Source organism: Arachis hypogaea, chromosome 18 (assembly GCF_003086295.3).
Source record: "Arachis hypogaea cultivar Tifrunner chromosome 18, arahy.Tifrunner.gnm2.J5K5, whole genome shotgun sequence".
Classification (NCBI taxonomy): Eukaryota; Viridiplantae; Streptophyta; class Magnoliopsida; order Fabales; family Fabaceae; genus Arachis; species Arachis hypogaea.
The window spans coordinates 121,616,880-121,640,954 of NC_092053.1; the positions used below are offsets into that span (position 1 = coordinate 121,616,880).

General features: G+C 33.3%; 2 protein-coding genes across 3 annotated transcripts; one reads left to right on the top strand and one right to left on the bottom strand.

Annotated features, from left to right (window-relative positions):
- Positions 1-11,405: 11,405 nt before the first annotated feature.
- Positions 11,406-17,126, top strand: LOC112772435 (protein LATERAL ROOT PRIMORDIUM 1). 2 transcript variants are annotated; one of them, XM_025817380.2, is made up of 3 exons: positions 11,406-12,472; positions 12,874-13,196; positions 16,728-17,126. In XM_025817380.2, the coding sequence occupies exons 1-2, from the start codon at positions 11,761-11,763 to the stop codon at positions 13,173-13,175; spliced, it is 1,014 nt and encodes a 337-aa protein (XP_025673165.1). In that variant the 5' UTR covers positions 11,406-11,760; the 3' UTR covers positions 13,176-13,196; positions 16,728-17,126. The 2 variants fall into 2 exon arrangements, with proteins under 2 accessions (XP_025673165.1, XP_025673164.1); XM_025817379.2 differs by having other exon boundaries at positions 11,588-12,499.
- A 301-nt stretch (positions 17,127-17,427) lies between these two features.
- LOC112769055 (phosphatidylinositol 4-phosphate 5-kinase 5-like) lies at positions 17,428-24,039 on the bottom strand. The gene is made up of 8 exons (XM_072224129.1): positions 22,342-24,039; positions 21,966-22,133; positions 21,586-21,751; positions 20,612-20,728; positions 20,176-20,369; positions 19,209-19,385; positions 19,082-19,171; positions 17,428-18,088 (listed from the first exon to the last, which is right to left on the bottom strand). The coding sequence occupies exons 1-8, from the start codon at positions 23,523-23,525 to the stop codon at positions 17,797-17,799; spliced, it is 2,388 nt and encodes a 795-aa protein (XP_072080230.1). The 5' UTR covers positions 23,526-24,039; the 3' UTR covers positions 17,428-17,796.
- Positions 24,040-24,075: the final 36 nt, after the last annotated feature.

The window sequence follows — 24,075 nt, forward strand, 5'->3', positions numbered from 1 at the left end:
TATAGATGTGAAGGTTGATGATGAAGACCAGGCACTCATATTGTTACTTTCATTACTGAAGTCCTATGAAAATCTGGTGCAGACATTGATGCTGGTGGGTGACACTATGACCATGGATGAGACGAGGGCATCACTTTTAGCAGATGATCTACGTAAGGTTGCTACAAGTGTAATGTCATCTTCAAATGGAAGAGATTATAATGATCAAGCACAAGGATTGTTTGCGGCTAGAGGAAGGACTAATGAAAGAGGAAAAGGTAATAAGCGTGGAAAGTCTAGGCCAAAATCTAGACCTCACACGGAGAGAACATACTTTAAATGTGGTGAGGCTGGACATTTCAAAGCAAATTATCCAAATAAGAAGATAACTTTCAAGAAACAGAACAACGACAACGACAACCCGAAAGAAAAGCAAGAAGCAAGCTATGTCTCAAATGATGAGGAGGATTGTTACTCTGTAACAGAACAATCTTATGAAATCTCCGGTAAGTGGATTCTTGATTCAGGAGCCTCTCACCATATGTGTCCAAATAGGAAGTGGTTTACTACTTATGAAAGCATAAATGGTGACACAGTTTTAATGGGCAATGATCATGCTTGTAAAACTGTGGGGTTGGGTACTATAAGAATTAAGATGCATGATGGAATAGTAAGAACCTTAAAGGATGTGAGACATATTCTAGACTTGCGGAAAAATCTTATCTCCATAGGTTTGTTGGAGAAAAATGGTTGCAAAATAGTTGCGAAAAATGGGGTACTAAAAGTTGTTCGTGGTTCTTTGGTAGTGATAAAGGGAGTTCGTTATGGTAATCTTTATTCTCTTTTGGGGACAACAGTCACAGGTGAGTTAGCAGTTGGAATCGGTGGAAGTAGAGATCAAACAAATTGCACAAGAATATGGCACATGCGGCTTGGACATATATCAGAGAAAGGTCTATCATTGCTTTGTGGACAAGGTTTGCTGAAAAATATGAAGAAACCACAAATGGAATTTTGTGAGCATTGTGTGTATGGAAAGACACATAGGGTGAAGTTTTCTACAAGCAAGCATAAAAGCAGAGAGTTGTTAGACTGCGTGCATACTGATGTTTGGGGCCCGGCTACAGTTACTTCCAAGGGTGGTTCCAGGTATTTTGTTACTTTTGTTGATGATTATTCCAGGTATGTTTGGATTTACTTCCTCAAACATAAGAATGAGGTATTCGATACTTTTAAACGGTGGATAGCAATGGTTGAAAACCGAACAGGTAGGAAGCTAAAAACTCTACGATCTGATAATGGCACAGAGTACACAGATGGGGCTTTCAAGGAGTTCTGTGATCGAGAAGGCATTACAAGACACTGGACAGTTAGAGAAACACCACAACAGAATGGAGTCGCCGAACGACTAAATCGTACACTACTTGAGAAGGCAAGGTGTATGCGCTCTAATTCCAGGTTAGGCAGAGAATGGTGGGCAGAATCAGTTGCTACAGCTTGCTACATAGTGAATCGATCCCCACATTCTTCTCTAGATGGAAACACACCTTATAAGGTGTGGCCAGGGGAACATGCAGATTACGAGAAACTCAGAGTCTTTGGATGCACAGCCTATTATCATGTCAAAGATAATAAGCTTGATGATAGAGCAAATAAGGCAATCTTTTTGGGGTATCCAAGAGGGGTTCAAGGCTATCGCCTTTGGAGTGTAAATGATTCTAAGTTTGTAATTAGCAGGGATGTTACCTTTGATGAATGATCTATGGTAGCTTTGTCTAAAGATATGGTGCCAGATGATGGTGATGTTGGAAAAACTTCAAATACTCAAGTGGTGAAGATAGAGTCTAAATACCAACAAATAGACTCTAGTAATGTTCAGGTGGAGCATCCTAATGCTACTCGACATGACGCAGAGGATGAACTTGATCATGAGGAAATTCAGCAAGAAAATGCACATGCATTACAACAGCAGCAGCAGGATTCTTTGGCATTTACTAGGCCAAAGAAGAATTATAAATTTGTTCAGAAGTTCGGGTCAGACAAGCCTTTGAGACATTATGGGCAGGTAAACTTGGTAGATTATGCACTCTCAGTGGAGGATGATGAGCCGGTCACCTTCAAACATGCTATCAAAGACAAGGATAGAGAGAGTTGGTTTATCGCTATGGAGGAAGAGATGCAATCTCTTCATAAGAACGAGACATGGGATGTGGTCCCATTGTCCGTGGGAAAGACTGCAATTGGTTGTAAGTGGGTGTATAAAAGAAAAGAAGATCCTACTTAGTCAGATGGTACAAGATTCAAAGCTAGGTTAGTAGCAAAGGTATTTGCACAGAAAGAAGGTGTTGATTACAATGAGATATTTTCTCCTGTGGTGAAACACACTTCCATACGGGTGCTTTTAAGTCTTGTCGCTCATGGTGATCTTGAGTTGGAACAACTAGACATGAAGACTGCATTCTTGCACGGTGACTTAGAGGAAGAAATCTACATGTATCAACCTGAGGGTTTCAAGGTTGAGGGTAAAAAAAGTCAGGTATGTCGCTTGAGGAAATCGCTATATAGATTGAAACAATCTCCTCGGTAATGGTATAAGCGATTTGACTCCTTTATGTTAAAACAAGGTTTTTCCAGAAGTAATTATGATTGTTGTGTATACATTCGTAAGCTTCCTGAAGGTGATTATATCTATCTTCTATTGTATGTGGATGACATGCTTATTGCCTCTAAGAGTAAAGTAGAGATAGATATGTTAAAGGTTCAACTTGGTAAAGAATTTGAAACAAAAGACTTGGGTGCTGCAAGAAAAATATTAGGCATGGAAATTAAAAGAGAGAGATCAAGGCAAAAATTATTCTTGAGCCAAAGAGGATACATTAAGCGCGTCATTGAAAGGTTTGAAATGAAAAATGCTAAATCGGTGGTAACGCCATTGGCTCCACATTTTAAGCTCTCTGGTAAACAATCTCCCACAACAGCAGAGGATAAGGCTTACATGGAAAATGTACCTTATGCTAGTGCAGTCGGTAGCCTAATGTATGCTATGGTGTGTACACGCCAGATATTTCACAGGCAGTCAGTGTTGTTAGCAGGTTCATGGCAAACCCGGGTAAGGCACACTGGGAAGCAGTCAAATAGATATTAAGATACTTGAAGGGTACCATTGACATAGGTTTATGCTTTAGTGGAAAATCATGTCAAATCAGCGGCTTTGTTGATTCTGATTATGCTGGTGATCTAGATAAAAGACGTTCTACGACTGGTTATGTATATAAAATACAAGGTGCTCCAGTTAGTTGGCGATCGATGTTACAAGCTACAGTGGCACTATCTACTACAGAAGTCGAGTACATGGCATTAGCAGAAGGGGTGAAAGAAGCATTGTGGCTAAGGGGTCTTCTAGATGATTTGGGGTTGAAGCAAGATTGCGTGAATCTGAGTTATGATAGTTAAAGTACAATTTATTTGGCTAAAAATCAAGTTCATCATGCTCGTACCAAGCATATTGATGTAAGATATCACTTCGTGCGTGATGTTATAGAGAAAGGTAACATTTCTCTTATAAAAGTACACACAGATGAAAACCCTGCTGATATGTTGACTAAAGTAATGTCGGGAAATAAGTTCCAACACTGTTTGGAATTGCTCAATATTACTTCATGTTAGGCATTACATGGAGAAATAGAGGAACTACGATTGGTTTGATCCTGAACAAGGGTACGTAGGCAGTCATTGTAAAAAATGATGCAACCAGATATGAATAACACACTTTGATCGCCCAAAATTTGAGTAGATTTCAAATTGTGAACGAGGTGGAGAATTGTGAGAATAAAAGAAAGGTTAAGAGCAAACTTAGGGAGTAAAATAAGGTTTGCAAGGAGTTTTAATAGAAAAGAACTTGTAGGGAGTTTTCATAGGAGGAAACTATTCTCATTCATTAAAATTATAGCATAGATGATACTATATATATTTCTGTAATAATGTAGTTGAAACATCATCAAATAAAGAAGAAAGTTAATTCACATCCTATTTTCTCATATTGGCTTTGTTATAGTTAGTGCATTATTGTGGGTAGTGTTCAATTTCATATTACTTTCTATCTATTAGAAGTCAAAATTCCACTACAGACTCAACAATTCGAATTATATGTAAACGCAGTTCGAGCTTAGGTGATTCGAACTACATATAAATGTGGTTTGGTTGATACATGAACCAGATTTACCTTTGACAGATTTGTGTAAATAATTGGTCACCATGGCTTATTAACGTTTTTTGCCCTTAATTAAATGTTCCTTTTCTTTTAAAAAACTAAAAAAAGCTTGCATTGACATTATAATTTTTCAGTTTAATTACTCTGCTGGTCCCTATAGTTTCACAAAATTTTCAGTTAGGTCCCTATACTTTTTTTTTCTTTTAATTGAGTCTTTGCACCAATTTTTTTTTAATTGGGTTTCTACATTTTTTTTCTTTTATTTAGGTCTCTGTACCAATTTTTTTTTTTTAGTTAAGTCCCTCTTAGTATAGGGTTTAGGGTTTAGGGTTTAGGGACCCAATTACTACTAAGAGGGACTTAATTGAAAAAAAAAATTGGTACACAGACCCAATTATAAAGAAAAAAAGTATAAAGACCTAATTAAAAATTTCACGAAACTATAGGAACCAACAGAGTAATTAAACCAAATTTTTCCGTTGCCTACTCTAAAGTAAGATATGGATTTTAACTTTCCGAATCTGACCTTCATCACCTATTGTAAATTTGTAACTTGTATTACGAGTTAAATCTCAATTTGTCTCCTGAAATTTGGTCTGATACTCAGAATGACTCCCACAATTTTGTTAGCCCCAATTAGAACCCCCCAAATTTATAATTGTGGCTCCAACTTGCCCCTGCAATCATCTTCATCACCGGAATGCTGATCTAGCACAATTGCATGACATGGTGGACACTATTTAAACGACGGCGTATTGGTTTCGCACGCAAACTCTTTGGAAACCACGTAGTGTAAAAGTTTTCTTGATGTTTGGCAACTTATGATCGTCGTAGTGGAAAGAAAGAGAGTTTTAACCCACAAAAAACTGAAACGGCGTGGTTTCCAAAGGGTTTGGGCACGAAACTAATGCGCCGTCGTTTAAGTAGTGTCTACCCTGTCATGCAATTGCATCAAATCAGCATTCTGGTGACGTAGATGATCGCAGGGGTAAATTAGAGCCACAATTACAAATTTGAGGGTTCTAATTGAAACCAACGAAATTGTAAGGATTATTCTGAGCATCGGGCTAAATTTTAGGGGCCAAATTAAAATTTAACTCCTTATATTACTCAACTTGAAACAATAGAAACCATGAAGAACTTGTCCTTTTTTCGGGGGGGGGGGGGGGGGGAATTATTGACCATTATATTTGCATTAAAGCCATTTCAAAACGATTTTTTATTTATTAAAAAAAAAAAAACAAAGGTAAGAAGATATGCATAAGGATGTACATACATCCAAATTTTGTTGTAAATATTAGAAGTATTTATATTTTAATAGTAAAAATAAAATTATTCAAGTATTCTAAAATTTAAATTTTTATAATTTTGTGAAATATAATATTCATATAAATTAACCGTATGTCTTGAAATGTTGAAAGTTAAATTAAAATATATAAATCAAATAAAAATATAAAAAATTATGTCCTTTATAGTAATTTTATGCTCAAAAGTAATTTTGATAATTGCCATTCAAATAACATTTATTCTATAATAATTATGTTTAAAGAAAAATATCCAGACAGAAATTATATTAATATCAATCAAATTTTAATAAAAATTAATTTTGCAAAAGAACATATATACCAACATTCAGTGACAAACTCGAAATACGTCTCTAAGTTACGAATGAGGAAAAGATTTTAAATATTTTTTATATTCATTATTCTTAAAATCACTAACAAAATTCAGAGAACAAAAACACTAAATATTATTATATTTTTTCTTTTTTTAAAACAAAAATATTCCTTTTTTATGAGAAGCAATTTTGTTTTAATTATTACAACTTTATAAAGACTAACTTACAAATTTTATGAGAGACTAACTTAAGTCATTAAAAGACCAACTTACAAATTTAATTAATTCACTAAAATTTAAAAACCAAATTAAAGTAATTCATCTATTATACTCTCATCACCAAAGTAATTAGTATCAGTATATTATATTGGAAACAACAGTATGTCATTATGCCACGTCACTGTCAATCCAGTTGGCCAAATTTAAAGAAATGGGCCAACTTTGTTTATGTAATGAAACTTAGGTGCCTATATTAGAGTATAGGCCATAGCCACAGGGGATCCGGGCTAATTGTTTCCAATAAGGCAAATCTATTTATTGGCAATTTGCTAGAGCTAGGTTAGGGTTAGGGACTTAGGGCTGTGATCATGACCTATGTAGACTCTTATATAAAGTTTGTGGTTCCGTGTTGTTTATTTGAGGTGGTAAATTTTTCTGATCCACCATTTATATGATTCCATACTCAACTTCATAGGTTGGTCCCCCACCTTGTTGCCAACCCTTTTTTAAAGATCTCAAACGATACATCAATAGCATTTGAATGATTTAGTGATGCTTACCTTAACAGTTAACATGTCACCCAACTTAGCAACATTGCTCGTTGCTAGTCTTTATCCTCATCCACCACAAAAAAAAAAAAAATAAAGGAATGATTTTTTTTTCTTTTCCTCTTTTTGTTTTCTTTTCAGTTCATTTTTTTTTTGTTGATTAAAGATAAAAGAAAACCAACAGCAAAGATTAAAAAAAAAAAAAAGTCAAATCACATGATAGAGTTCCAATATAAAGAAATTAGATGAAGAAGCTCACCGGAAAGTTGCAGGTATTTCACATGATGGTCCGCATTCAACAAAGCTTTCTTAGCAATGAAGTCAGCCGCACCATTGACTAATTTCTGGATCAAAGAAATACTAGCTCTCCAGTGGTCAAAATATCTTGGACTTTGCTTACCAAATTACGCTCTTGCATAATATCACCAAGCCTCCTTTTTTTACAGCAAAGAGAAAGCTTCTAAGCAATCTATTGCACACAACACTTCCTGGTAATCACAATCTCAAGCAAGAAAAGATCCTTTCAAATAGCATGAAGTTCTATTCGAAGAACGCTACCAGTTTCAATGAAATTACTATAACTCTTCAACCAACATCCACCAGAATTACGAAAAATATAATCAAAATCAACCGTACCGTTTCAATTACAAAGGCTAACATCACAATTAATTTTAACAACATCAGCAGAGGGATGACAAATAGGGGAATGACTTAAAAATTGATGCATGGTAAAAATAATGTGTAATTTCCTAGCTGACTCTCTAATCAAACTAATCACACTACCAATATTCCAAAGCTCGCCAAATCCACCAAATAGCCGAGAAAAAAAGAGCGAAATTATCATTCTTGCGGCTATTTTTTAACCAAAAAGATAGTCTAAGGTTTTTTTGTAGTGAAACCTAGATCTAGGGGTGGCAAACGGGTCTAAACCCGCCGGGCTGGTCCGTATAACCCGCCAAAAAAGGTGGGTTGGGCTGAAAAATTGGGACCGCCAAATAACAAAAGCTCGCCTAAACCGCACCGCTTAAACGACGGGCTTTGGCGGGGCGGGGCGGGGCGGGCTTTCCCGCCGGGCTTAGAATTTTTTTGGTGAGTGGTATTTTTACTATTCTTTTTGCCAAAACCCAACTTCTCACAACCCAACTTACGAGAGAATGAAGATGAAAATTGAGTGTTTTGGATTATATTTATTTTGTTTTAGAGACAATATTTATAATTATGTTTTGGATTATGTTTATTTTGCTTTGGGAACAATATTTATAATTACAAAGACTTTAATGTTTGTGAATATAAAAATTATAATTTGTTTATATTTTTAGAAATTATAATAATTAAAAATAAAATATAGAAGAGATTTTTTATGCCTTTATATATATTATTTAATAGTTAAAAGTTAAAAAAAAAAAAGATATTTGGCAGGTTTAGCCCGCCGGCCCGCCAACCCGCCATTAGGCGGGGCGGGCTGGGATTCTGGGACCGCCTCACTAGGCGGGGCAGGGCAGGCCAGCCCGCTAAAGGGCGGCCTTCTGGCGGGGTAGGGCGGGCTTCTCCGCTTGCCACCCCTACCTAGACCATTCCAAATCACATGGGATAATCTCTAAGACAGTGCAAAATAATTTTAGGAGCAGTGTTACATCTATGACATATATTAGAAGTAGCTAAACTACACTTACATCTGAAATTCATCGTAGGAATAACATTGTGAAGACAGAGCCATATCAAGAGTTTGTATTTTTCCGGGATATGATGCCTCCAAATCCAAGCCAATTCTCTCCTTCTACCCGACTGATCTTTCTTTTTAACAATCAACTGTACCCACTATTCGCAGAATAAGATGTTGAGGCCGAGGCATGCCAAATCCAACCACGATGTTCCCCAACTTGTAGGTCTAGAGCGTAATATTTTAAGCATTGTCTAACCTTCTCAGGAATAAGGGCATAAAAGAGCATAAATCCTATTAAGAGCTCGCCTCTCATCATGCAAAACATCCTGAATAGTTAAAAGAGAATTTGAAATGTGAACATAGGGAGTTCTTTTACAATTGGACCTACAAGTCTTCACTTATCAAACTAAAAAGATTGATTAGATGAACCAGTATACTAGAAAAAGTCTTCTTTGAGGGTTACAAAAGCTTTACAGATGCTCTTTCAAATATGAGAAGCATTTCTGGGAGGACAACCGTCAAAATTACCCTTCTTCTATAGATGCCTCGACCTCATAAGAGCCACTCAAGGCTTATTCAGATAAAGAAATAGCTGGTTATATGAGTTTTTCAAGTAAAAATAAGTTAGCACAAGATAGATTCCAAAACCTAGTCCGCTAAACTTCTTAGGAGTAATCACTTTTTGTCAGTTAACCAAGCTGGCCATCAGAATGTTCCTTCTAAAGAAACTGACACATCATGGAAGATAATTTATCACAAACACTGATTAAAAAGGAGAGAACATGCATGTGATAGATAGGAAGAGAAGTAACTACAGAGTTAATTAAGCACAATCTTCTTGCTCTATTAAGAAGCTTGCCCTTCCAACTTGTTAGTCTTTCTCTAACCATCTCAATCACCCTATAAAAGGATGTCTTGGAAGCCTGAAAATGGTTAAGAGTCACACTAAGATATTTTTCTAAGTTCAGAACAAATCTAATAGAAGAAACACCTCTAAAAACATCCCTCATGTGAGTTAAAATATTTTTAGAACAAAGAACTTTAGACTTATCAAGATTAAATTTTATCCTTGAAGCCTCACAAAAAACACTCAAAGAGTGCATCATGGTTTGAACTTGAGACTTAATAGCTTTATAGAACCACAATAAATCATCTGCAAATACATCAAATGAAAAAATTTTAGGCCACCCTTAAAAACAGAAAACAGCTTCCAAACACCCTCATCCACATTTTGAGATATATAACAAGAAAGAATCTCTATACAAATCACAAACAAATAACGTGACATTGGATCACCCTGTCTCAGACCTTTTTTAGAAATAAAACTGTCCAATTTGTTGCCATTCTAAAGAATAGAAAGTGAAGATGCTCTAACACAAGATATAATAAGCCTCGTAACTATACTAGGAAAGCAAAAAATATTGAGAATATATTTAAGGAACTTCCAATCTATTCTATCATAAGCTTTTTTAAGATCAATTTTAAAAGCAAAATTAGTTTTAGTAGACTTAGTATGCTTCATAAAGTGGACAAAAACGTCTGACCCAAAATGAAGCTAGAATATTTTCAGGAGTGCCCCGACTTAAAAAAAAGCTGTCCTAAATTGGACTAACAATCTCAATGATAATTTTGTAAATCACATTACACAAGTTAATAGGTCTAAAATTTTTCGTAATAGTAGAATTGTCCACTTTATGAATAAAAATAACGAGAGTTTTCATAATCTTAAGATTTAGCAATTCACCTTAAAAAGAAGTCATAATAATCCTCTAGACCTCAGCACCCACTATATCCTAATTTTAAAAAGAAATCTTGAAAATCATCTGATCCTGACGCCTTGAAAAAATTCATACTAAAAATTAATGACTTCACTTTTGCAAAGGTAACTGATGTAGTAAGTCTAGTACAAGCCAAAGTGCTCAAAGGAAAAACAAGAAATTAAAGTCTCTCAAGCAATTGACAACAACCTCTTTAGTAGAGCCAAGAAGATTCTTATAAAAAGAGAGGGCCTTAGTTTAAAGAACTTCTGGATCAGTTGCCCAAAAACTATCACTAACAAAAGGCCCATGTGTAAACTTTTGAAATGATAAATTTTGGAATAGTAAAAGTATTTCATACCATCAAATCTAATTAATTAAATAATATATAAACTACAGGTCCAAAAAAAAAAAAAATAATATATAAACTACAAATTATCACTCTTACTTCTTTTGGTACATTGGAAAATCAAAATAATATCTAGACACATTTTATGTCCAAGTACATGTGTAAAACGGTGTCTGTCACATAGTGTACCAAAAATAATAGTACATGCTTAGAGCATGCTGTTCCGAAAGGATTAGACTCATGCACGGAATTTGTCACTATATAAAATTTTCACAATGCATAGAGTAAGAATCATAAAAATGCGTAGTGGTAATTACGGTGGAGCTAAGACTTTGGAGTCAATGTTCATGGTTCAAACTCCAAGTTACATACTTTTGGGGTAAGTAGCAAGTCTATTGCAACCATGACTTTCTTATGCCCATAAAATCAAGCTAGGATAAATGTCATTTTATTATTTCTTTGTCTCAAAATATTTTAAAATTGGCGTATTATCACAATCATTAACTCTTAAAAAAATATTAACAAAGGTGATTACATAAACCGTACAACAAGAAAAATAATGAAAATTAAACAAAAATACTATTTATACACTAAAATTAATCATCAATATATTTATGTATAAATGTATATATGATTTAATTTATTTTTAATATTTATTTATAATTCAACATGTATTTTATATGAAAGTTGACTTTGATAATTAATTTTAGTATACATATAATATTATTAGAAATTAAAATATAAAAGATTGAAGATATTATAATCTTTTTTTACACTTTTATGGCTATTATATTCTTTTACCTATGTTCTTCGTTACTAAATTTAAAAAAAAAAAAAAGAATATATACATCATCATCTGATAGTATTTTTAATGAAATCAAAAACAAAAACAATATCCAATTACTTTTGACATATTAATATTTATCTCAAATATTTGGAAGAAAAATAATAAGTTAGCATATAAATTGAGAGTATGCAAATAAACCTTTCCTGTAAAACTAATATAATTTGGGCATGATAATGACTCCTTTAAAAAAGGTGCAAGGAAGCAGAAGCGCTATCTAGCCAAGAATCTGAAACTGCAGTGAGTTGCAGTAGTGAGTGATTGGTCAGAGATCCAAAAGGGCCCAAATTCCTTTGCAGCGTTGCCAACACATGATAACAATAATAACACCAACAAGGCAACAAAAGTGAACTCTTCCCTCATTAAATTCCCCATCCAAACAAGTGAGAGTTTCAGTGTCAGAAAACAAGAGAACCTGCAGTAACATATCATCCAAAATCTTTTCCACTCAAATCACAGAAAAAGAGGCGAAAGAAGAATCATATAGAGAATCTCAATCTCTCTCTCTCTCTCTCTATAAACAACACCACTCATCAGTGCCTAAAAGATCTTTCTTTTTTTCTTTGTTTTTTCAATGAACATGTTAGGCCTGAGAGACCTAGTTTTCATAGCACCAACCTATTCCCTTCACCATCATCACCAACAAGGCCAAACCATAATCTCACAAGACAACCACCATAGCCATGGCCATACCAACACCACCAACAACAACGACAATAACAATAACAATAACCTTCCTTTTCCTCCATCATCACTCAGCGTTGGCCTTGGAATCTTCCCCCTCATAACCGCCACACCCTGCATGCCACAAGATAACAATAACAACGTTCACCATGACCAACAACACCTTCTTGTTGGGACCAACACCACCACCACCACCAATAACAGTTACTGGAACCTCAAGATGTGTCCTGAAGTGTCAGAACACGACGGCGGCGGTGGTGATGGAAACAACAACGGAGACGGTGGTGGTGGTAGTATCTATGGCCCTGAATTCAGGGTGTGCCAGGATTGTGGCAACAGGGCAAAGAAAGATTGCAGTTACAAGAGGTGCAGGACTTGTTGCAAGGGGCGTGGATATGATTGCAGCACTCACGTGAAGAGCACGTGGGTCCCCGTGTCGCATCGCCGGGCACGTGATATGGCCGTTGTTGCTGCTAGTGATGGTGGTGGTGCTGCTGCTGCTCTTGGGGCTAATAAGAGGCTTAGAGCTTTTGGGTCATCACAAACAACTACAACTACTAATACCTCTCATAGTTCAACTTCTAATGCTACCACAACTAAGAGTTTGGATTCTACCTCTTGTCACCAGGGTGATCATGATTTTCATTTCAATAAATGTTCTTTTTCGATTTCTCACTCCATACAAGTAATTAGTCTAAACGGCTTTTGTTAGCAGAACCGCTTAAACCAGTTATTTGGATGATTGAGAGATCGATTAAGAACTTTCAAACCGGAACAATTTTGAAATTGAGTAGTATATACTTTTTCTTCTTTACAGAAAAAATTGGTGTTGACGAATTGAATTTAGGTTTTGTAAGAGAAAGAAAAAAAAAGAATGAAAATGTGACTAGTAAATTATACTACAAGTTGTCTATACTAGAATACAGTCCATAACGATTTCATAACACAAAATTTGGAGGTTGAACTCACAAATTAAAAAATGGTTATTTCTCTTGGATTGCAGATGCTGAATTCAAACAATCTTTACCGAGCCACGTTCGCGCCCCGGCGGCGTTTAGGTGCCACAGAGTGTCTGCTATTAGCAATGGCGAAGATGAAATTACATACTTGGCCACTGTCCACATTTGTGGCCATGTGTTCAAAGGGTTTCTTTATGATCAAGGTGCTGATGGCAAGAATGATGAAGTTCCTTGTGTTTCAGTGTTGCAACTTGGAAACAGTGGGAAGAACAACAACAATGGGGAATGTTCCTCTCCAACTCCAATTGGGGTTCCAATTAGTGCCTACCCTGCTTCTGCTTGCTGATATAATCTTGTTCAAATAAAGGTACCAGAATTCATCAAGGTTTACTCAGACTTAAGATTTATATATTATTCTCCATTGATTGCTACACTGCTAAAAACATTATAGCCAATTATTTGATGAATATCACCAAGATTTTATATATTCTTATGTAGTTATGTTGTTGGTTCTTGGTTGCTTAGTAAGATTTTTATATTTTCACTATGGGGAGGTTGCCACTTGGAAATAGTGAATCTGAATATTAACCTAGGGATGGCAACTGGGAAGGCGGGGGCATACTTTCTCGCTCCCCGTCTCTGCCCCAGATTTATTCTACTCTATCTCCGTCTCAATCCCTGCCATGAAAAAATATTACCCCCATCCTCATTCTTTGTGGATTCCCATTTTTTGCGGATTTCCATTCTACATCTTCCTGTATTGATCATTTATATGAAAGTTCTAATAAAAAATTAAAAAAAAATTCAGAAAACACTATTACAATATACAAGGACACAGTCGCACATTAGTGAAAAGGGAAAAAGACACCGCGATCAAAGACAATGAGGCGGCGAGGGGGTGACGACACGATGAGTATTGAGCACGAGTGGCTAGGGATATGGTTGTGACGCTATGAGAGATTGGGATTTGTGAGTTCTGGCCTTTTGGGAGTGACTGAAGAGTGGGACAACGCAGTGTTAGTATTATGGAGAGAAAGAAAGACACTTTTAAAATTAGAGTTAAGTTTTTCAATATATATATATATATATGATACGTGAAATTGCTAAAAAATTTATATTAGAAATAAATTATTAAAAATATTTAAATAAATTTCATAATTCAGGGATTTAGTAGGGATGGAGAGGAGATCTCTGCTCGAATTCTCACGTCTGCCTCGGGAGAGTTTTGGCTTTATCTCCATCTCTGCAGAAAATATTCTCCATTTTCGGGTTCCTATTTGGGACAGTTCCCACAAGGATCTCCGCACTTAGGAGAATTTTACCATTCCTATATTCACCAAATTATTTAGTAGTGGAGAATTTTTTATTGAGTGCTAGACTACTAGGTAATCATAATTATTCTTTTTTTTATAACAATAATAATGGTAATATAGGATTTAGATCCTCTAAAGTTTGAATTTCACTTTAGAGAGTAAAGTGTGATCTTCTACCTTGAATAGTTTTTCTTTCATATTTATTATTGGTCCCACATATGAAATCAATGGTGAGAGATCACACTTTATTCTCTAAAGTGAAATTCAAACTTTAGAGGATCCAAATCCAATAATTAAAGATTATACATAAAAAAAAGTGTAGACTCTTATTCAGTCTTTGTAAAAAGTTGATTAGATTATTATCAAATAGTTTTTAATTATCAACTTTATATGAAGACTAAATTAATATTTTTAAAGTTAATTTTCACCATAAAAAAACAAAAATGAATAGTTTTGAACTTTTATTTTTTATAAAGTTCATGCTAAATGCATTTAATAATACACAAACTTTTTTTACTAGTAATAAGCAAAGAAAAATTCTTAATTGCTTTTAGCTTTTAACTTTTCCATTGATTAATTGTTTAACATATTATTATGCTATTAGTTTTTGGTAATTTTATTGATAATCTATCTAAAGAAAAAAGACAAAAAAATGTTCATAGCATCACCACAAATAAACACACAAAATTTCCTAGCTAGATAAATACTACAATACTCTTTTGGTATTTTCCTAAATGTTATACATAAACTATGCTAATAACTAAAAGACCTATTCAATACCCAAAAAAAAAAAAAAAGACCTATTCACATGGGATTTCATAAACTCATGAACAAAAGCATAGAAAATTCTAATACATCATCATTTGATTCATTTCACTATGAGTAGTAGCATTTCCGCCAATTATAATTTAGCTATTGGAAAAGAACTAGCTAGGAAATCAATTAAAAATGAAACATAACAAAAGGATCTATGTGGTCACCCGTAATGATATAGCATATATAAATTAAGGGAAGGGTGGAAAACAAAAAGAGTAGTAGTCCACTTTCCAAATAAAAACATCATAGGCCTTCATTCTCTTTTGCCATTTCTTTATTTCATATTGAAGATTTAACATGGGCGAGGGACTCGAGTAAATAATGGGCACTTCATATATAATAATAATAATAATAATAAAAAGAAATGTCATTTTCAATCAAAGGAGGAGGGACAACTAGGAAAGATTGCTCCCACTTTCATTGTCCATTAACAAGAGTGTTTGTTACATTTCCACTACCACATTCATTTTATTTATTTATTATAGGTTTGAGTTATATTCATGATTCATGCATTCAATTGATGAGGAAATTCCGTGCCTTACTTATATAGTATTTTGGGACATAGCTAGCTTTGTTTACATATGTCAGATCTAGCACCCCCCATTAACATGTTCATCTTAGTATACTTTTACCTTTTTACACTTTTGCCATTTTCACTGCTATTATTATTAGGTACATGTTACAGTGCCTATATATATAGTTATATATTTAATTTATTAAAAAAAATTAATATTTAATTTAAAAAATATAAAAATAAATAATTTTTAAATATTTAAAACCTATCATAAAAAGTAAGTTTGATAATTTCGACACCAAAAAATTTGCCTTATTATTAGTATCCAATTTTCCTCCTACTTTGTTTGGCATTCCTTTATCACCTAAACCTTCTTTCCTATCCACCTCACTCATTGTAGTAGGGCTTTTCTTGAGGACATGGGAAGGTTCTTTTACTCCAACTTTATTTCCATTACGTGAATTACTGAAATTCTTTCCTTTTCTTTCTTAAACATCTTACCCTGTTCTGATAAGCAGTGATAAAAAAAAAAAAAAACACTATACACAATGTTTATACTATGGTTGGTTTGGTGGGATGTTGTGTATTAGGCTCACCTCATTCATTTCAAGTTGTATTTATTATCTATTTAGGTTTAGTTTGGGTAAACAACTTAATTAAATTTTTTTTTGAAAAAATAGCTTAAACAATAAATATTTATATTAAAAGTAACTTATAAATAAGTTATTTTGTATTTGAGTTTTTAGTTTTTAAAGTGTTTATTTTAAAATAAATATGATAAAATATTTTTTGTTATGAGAGAAATTATTTTTTTAACTTCTCTATAAGCACTTAAATAGTTTCTTAAAAAGCTAAAATTTGATTTTGAAAATTACACCAAACATTAATATTACTATATATTTTTCATAAGTTAGAAACTCAAAAAAGTAACTTTTGAGACATTTCAAATAGGCCCTTAGTAAAAATAACTTGAGACTTTTTAAACGGACCTTTAGTAATATCACTTCGTATTACCTACCTCACCTCATCTTAATTTATTCTTCACCAAAAAAATTTCCTATTTTGTTGCCTATTATCTACTTAGTAATATCACTTCCTATATTATCAGCGACATATCTGATTAATGTTACTACAAGAATATAATAGAAATATATTTGAAATTAAGAATAAAATTGAAAGTAAACGTAAAACTTAAAAAGATTTTGTTTGTTGAGGAGTAGCAATAGATAAACATTCTAATAATTGTGGATGACAGGGGATGGATCAATCTCATGATGACCTTCTGAAGACAGTTCATTCTACAGTTTTGCAGGGGAAAACGGATCGGACGGCATAAAAATGTGCTAACTGCTAAGTGCCTTTTACTTTTGTTATTTTGTAAAATTTCTCTTATATATGTAGCATGTTTATATTTTGCATATAAAAATCACAGGGACCTAGTTTCATCGTTTTTGGTTACATGGACCTAGTTCCATTCTATTGCATCAGAATAGAGACATTATTATTGATGTTGCTTAACTTTACATTCAGTATTTTTATTTTATCTATGTTGCATAGATACGGGTACTATACCTTGATCCATATGAAAATAGGTATGTGATACAATTTTTTTGGAAAAAGTTATTGTAAATTTTATAATTTCTTTTTAAAAGTACGTTATAATTTTCTTTTAATAAAATTTTTGTGTGTCAAATTCAACAGCAGTATAGTAATATAAACTCTAATAATCAAGCTAAATTAAAATAAATATTTTAATAGGCTAAATAGTCCATTTCACATTTTAAAATAAATATTAATAAATGAGTATTAATAAATGAGTAAGGCTAACTCATACAACACTTCTCTTGAATGTACTTCATATGCATGGAAATATTGCCAATGAGTTATAGCTCAAATGGTATAGTCTTCTCGTACTCATTTAAGAGGTCGCACGAGATTGTAACACAAAAACATAATTCCACCATAACCTCATCTTTTTTATATTTTTATTCAGCCTTAGACATAAGGTTAACATGGGAAAAAAGGTTAACAAAAAAGAATAATTTCGAATGTTGTTACAGACCCCTTTTTGTTGATTCATTTACAATTGGAGATAAGGCATAATTAACTCTGAACAATATTGATCTAATCTAAAACATACATGCTATGATCAAAATGAAATCACAAAGTGTAAGAGGAGTGGGGGGTGTGTGTATTGAAGATGGAAAGGGAAAAATCAACAAATTAAAGTTGAGAAATGTGTTATATTCTGTCTTTCAGAAAACACCCTCCAACTAGTGTGTAGAAATCAGTGTTGCCGGTTAGTGCTGGTCATTTTTTGAAATCTAAACCTTGTCCTCTACAAAAACTCTGAAGAGGAAATCGCGAAACCGTCTAGAGTATAGCCTTGGATCGACGGCGGAGATGGAGGTGGGATCGTACTGGAACGATTTGTAAGCGTGCTCGATCTTTTTACTTATGTCATAGTCTTGTAATATGTCTATAATGCCAAAGAAAATGATGATGTCATATAACTCCCCTGTTGGTTCTCCAACCAGCTGAGGAGTCTCACTAACGCTACTTCTTCGCATTGTAGATTCAGCTCGTGCTGGCATGCTTATTCCTAAGTGAATCCACCTAATACAAGACAAGTAATGCAAATATTTTCAGACAAGGTAACAATTTTGATAGCAAAATCTTGCCTATGGCTTTAGTATCAATAACAAGGGTGAACAAAATTTTAAGTATAAAAAATTAAGAGCAAATGTCCTTTCCAGCCTCTGATTGAAAATTTCTAATCAATCTTTAACCATTTCAATAATTGGTCTAAGTGGCTCTTGTTATTGGACTAAGCAGCCCTGATGTATAGGCAGTTCACCAGTTACTTGAATTGTTAAGGACCAATTAGAAACTTTCGAATGGTAAAAGAGCAATTTGTCCTTCAAACAAATGATCAAGAATCGAAAAGGACATAAATGCGAAAAAATGCAGAAATTAAACTTTTATCCAAGTTAAAATTAAATTGTATTATAATATTTAGAGTAAAGTGACAGTTAGTTTTCTAAAGATTTTGATTTTGGACTAATTGGCCCTTAAAGAAAAAAAATACCAATTTGATTTTTTAACATAGCAAACCGGGGACACATGATGTCTTTCTCTCAATTTATCAATTAAAACTTAATGGTAATGCTTATATATACTGTTAATTACTATGACGTGTCTATCTATAAAAGATAATAATGTAAATAACAACTTTTGGAACGAAACTTCACTTGTTTTTATATAATTTATGATAAATAGAGAACAGTTGATAAAGAGTATATGAAAATTCAAAAGATAATAAATGTTTCACTGTCCAACTAAATCGTTTTCATGCTCATGTGACAGTAACAAGACATGCACCACTGTAAATAACGAAATACATGAACAATTTTATTTCATTTGGCACTATTTATTGACAGAAGGACATACATGTCCACCAATTACTATCTTAGAGGACCTAATTGATACTTTTTTTTCTTCGAGGACTAATTAGTCCAAAATCAATATCTTCAAAAATCTAATGTTCACTTTACTCTAATATTTATATTGAATCAGTAAAACAGTAAATGAAACTAATATTGTAGTTACCGATTAGGATCTGTTGCAAGGGGATCGACGTCCACTCCAAAAAGGCGAAGGGCTCCATCATCGAAATTATTACCACTCCCTACAACACAGCTTGATGTATTTAGGAAACATTCAAGTTCAAAATAACTTAAGAAAATCCATGCAAGACAAGGCATAACCAGTTGGGGTTCGAGTGCCTGAACTGCGGCCAGAAGAAGGCGTAACATTTTCACCACACGATATTCCCCGAAAGTGAAGACCAACCAACAAGCTATAATCCATAATCCTCTCCTGCTCAAGAAAGTCACAGTCCCTATCCACTTGCCTGCGTTCAAAACTTATATCAAATGTATAACCTTACTTTACTCTCATAGCATCAAACTATTCCAGTTATGGGCCGTAAAAATGCATAATTGAAAATCTATATTAAATCTATTTACATTGACTGTGTATATAAATTACTGATAATGTTACAAAACCAATACAATTTATTATTTTTGACTAGGAATATTTTTAAAAATATTAATTAAAAATATATAAAAGTGTTGATTAATATAAATTAAAATTATTGGTTCTTAAACTTTTCACATAAATTAGGATGGGTTTGATTTAGCTTTTTCAAATAAAAATCAGTTTTGACATACTTATATAAATTAAATAAAATAATTAAAAAAATAATTTTCACCTTTTTTTAAAGACATAATTGAGTATCGTTCATTTAAAATAAATATTTTAATTCAAAAATATTATTTACACACTAAAATCAAAATCAGTCATTATATATTTGTATATAAATATATATAATTTAATTTATTTTTAATATATAATTTATATTTTAATATATATTCTATACTAATAACTGATTTTAGTGTATATCTAACATAATTGATTTCAATTATCCAAATAAATTAAGTTGTAAAATCATTGTTTAATCATAAGAAACAAATACACTATCCTAAGTTATAGCGTATTTACATATAAGTACATGTATGTCATATATTTATATTTTATATTTTAATATATTATTTATATAAATAATTAATTTTATGATTAACATTTAGTGTATACGTAATATAATTATACGTGTTACCCATGCAACGCAGAGTGACAAATACCTGCAAAATTCTTGAAACCAAGCCTTCCGCAATCGAAATAAATAATTTAGATCAAGGTCCTTGAGTGTTACGGTAGGATCTACTTCAGATTCAGGCTTATCAGTTGTTCGACCAAAGGTTGAACCTTTTAAGTCAAAGCGCCTATGGATGGGGTACTGTGAACAGAATAGATTTCCCATGATGACAAATCGAACCTGAAATTTATACTACATAATCAATATACCTTTCTCCCTAGTGATTATTCCAAGAATTTAATTTGACGCATTGTTAGCGTAAAACCGTTTTATAAAATAACAATTTTTTATATTAATAGTGTGAATAATTTTCTAACAAATAGTGTAATTTGATAAATGTATATAAAATGTTTTATATTATTAGTGCATTAAAATTAAATTCTTATTCTAATGTAAAAAGATTTTACACACCTTGGCATTACCTTTTTTTGAGCTGTTCCCGTTAATCTAACACAATGGAGGCCGAAAAACTTGGTGACTAAAGTGTTCTCAAAAGCTCTAACATGTTTGTAGTAACCAGGCAACATTCTAAGAAAAACCTACATTCATGTTATGAATTCATCATTCACTAGAGAAATAACATAAAAAAACAAAGCAATATTATTTGAAGACTTGCATCAAAGGCAATTCTTTTCTGAACATATAGTGCCTACTCCGTCCCTACAGTATCATTTTAGTTGTCTAATTTTAAACAATAATAGAAAAATATTAAACTTATAGAAAACGATGATGTAATTGAATAAATTGTCCTTAGCATATAGAAGAACATTTAATAGGATTGAGAAAATGTACTGTCAAAATGAGTTATATCGAATAAGAGTATAAGTGGTAAAATGACAAATAATGTTACCTAAAATTCCTAAATAGACAATTATTAGTAGAAAAGTAAATATTTAAACAGTAATATTAAGGAGATAATAATTTAAAGTTATCTTATTTAATTTAATATCTGTAATTTTATGTATATAATATCTAAAATGACATATTTATTATCTCTAATATTATATATTTATTATTTTAGAATTAATTAATAAATATAAAATAAGACAATTTTAGCTGATTTAAATTGATTTTTATTGTCTCTCAAATAATTTTGATATTTAAAAGAATTTAAGTAAACATGTGACTTTAAGATTATTAGTTAAATTTTTTTTTATATAAAACATAAAATTTAAATTTTTATTATATTTATTATTCTAAATATATTCTTAAACACATGTTAGTTAAATCCAATTTAAAATTGGACATTTAATTGATACTTATAGAAATAGTAATTACTTATATATTTATTTGATAGTGATAATTACTGGATATTTAATTGCTCATTGTCAATCCAATATTGAATTGACAGCATAAGATAATTTCCTCATTCTAGCTTAACTAAAAGGGAACTCACTTTACATTCTGCTTTCTTCATGGTCTTGATCATGTATCGGTCATCATGGGTTAAATAAAAAAAGCTACCACTTTTTCCTGGCGATGAGAGTTCCCGAAGGGCATCATTCCCACATAACGATAACATATAATCAGCTGGATCAACCTTGAACAATTTTCTTAGAGCCCTGCAAATTTTAAATATGCAATAAACTATGAGTTATCATGATCGATGAATCCGAACAAACAAATAATATTTATTTAACACAATAATTTGCAAGAACACACTTAACAAGGTGTTACAATCTGATGTGATCATGGTTCACATAACTAACATAAAATTTTTTAATAAAAACGTAAGGACAGTCAAATACAGCTTTATGGTATCCTTAAAAATCTCACCTAAACACTACCGGACAATAGTCTTTCCATTTAAACTCGCAAGATGAGTGAGGTGGTGTGTATTTGGACCCTTCTGATGGAAACTTTGTCCATACTTTTTCTTTGGGATCAAATGCAGAAGATTTTAGATCAAGAGATGTACTAGGAGCAGGTCTTCCAACAGCATGTCTGTGCTATGGCACAAGAAATTAATAACCACACAGTTAAAATTAGAATCATGTAAAGGAACAGATATTTTTCCATAATAAAATATGCTGATGCATATTTGCTAGTAGCCTGAGATGGATAGAAATGTTTTTGTAACGTTTAATGCTAAAAAGATCTAATTTTTGAAATTTAAGAAGCACATGGGAGAAGAAAAAGGCACGATCAGTACCTGATACCTAGTTGCAAATTTAGCATGAGTTCATAATTCTTATGACCTTTAGCTATAGTCTCTCCTTGGCGTTTAGGGGGCTTAAGCCTGAAATTGGGAGCTCTTGGAAGCGAAGGATCAACAAGAGGACTTCCCAAACTACTTCCATCATAAGAGTAAGAAGAACCATCTTCAGAGCTATAATTACTAAGCCTTCCGTCGACGGATTTCCACCTCGGCCGCTCGCAGGCGTCGCTCTTCTTAAACGTCGGTTCCTCCTCCTCCTCCAAGCCGGCCGGATTCAACGTCTTGTGCGAAGGGTAAATAGCCACCTTCTCGCACGGCCACAACCTGCATTCATCCAAATCAACTGAATAAAGCTCTTGAGGATCCCATTCCAAGTTTCCAGCACAAGATCCTGATGGATAATAAGTCCCACTCTGTTCCTTTGGATCCTTACTCCAAACCCCAACATAGAAGCTTCCATCGCCCCAGCGGAAGGTTCCGTTCCCTTTGGGCAAGCCCTCCTCCCAACAACCATCATACCTATTCCCATTGCTCCACATCATTGTCCCATTCCCTGAGAACAAACCATGCCTCCATTGACCAATGTAATGGTTCCCATTCTTCCATTGATACCTACCATGACCACTTTGCATCCCTTTCCTCCATTCCCCATCATAGAAATCCCCATTGGGAAAACTTTGAGTCCCATTTCCATGTCTCAAATCCATTACCCAACAACCCTTATAAGTATCCCCAGATGAACCAATATAAGTACCCTTACCATCCATATGACCATCTTTGAAATCACCCTCATAGGTTGCACCACTAGGCCAACTAAACCTACCCTTACCCATGGTTTTACCCTTTTGCCATTCCCCAACATACATGCACCCATCTGTCCATAGGTACTTACCTTGCCCATGGGGGAGGTTATCAAGGCAATTTCCAGTGTAGAAGTCGCCATTGGACAGGATTTTCTCAACATGGGTTCCAGATTCTTCTCCTCCTCTTTTCATTGTCCCGATTCCGAATCCGAACCCGAACCCTCGGTCATGGCTTGAATTCAAATCATCATCGTCATCATCAACATGGGCAACAGACATTGGTGTGAAAATGCTCTTTGCCCTTCTTTTTGGACCAGCTGATTTTCTAACTGCTGCTTCCCAAGCCTTTACAATTTGGTTTTGCTCTTTGTTCATTCTTCTCGTGACGCATAAACTTTTTTAACCTTCTCTTTACGTTCACATTCACATCCTTGATTTTTCCTATTCTTCTTAACCTTCTTTACCACCCACCATTGCAACTGCATTGCCACCATCAAGATAGAATATGAAAATCAAGGAGAAATGTTTATACAGAGAAGAGTTTCAAAATGCATCTTGAGTTTCTGCTATAGTAAAATCAAAGGAACAATTATCTTTTTTCCTTCTAGCCCAGAATTTGGCTCCTTATTTGGTTATGGTAATAGGTTGTATTCAGATTTTGAAAGAAAAGAAAGTAGATCCTGTTAGAATGGTAGTGCAAAAGAGGTTGGTTGGAATCACTAACTGACTTTTGTTTTTTCTTTTCTTTTTTTTATTTTTTATTTTTTTATTTTTTTATTTTTTAAGTTGCATTTTATTTTCTTTATTTTATTCTTTTTTCTCAATTTTTCTCTTTTTTTTTTCCTTAATTTTTTTTCTTTTGGACGGAAGATAGTTGACTGTTTTTTGTTTATTTACTTTTTTCAGATTGTGTAGATTGAGAAGA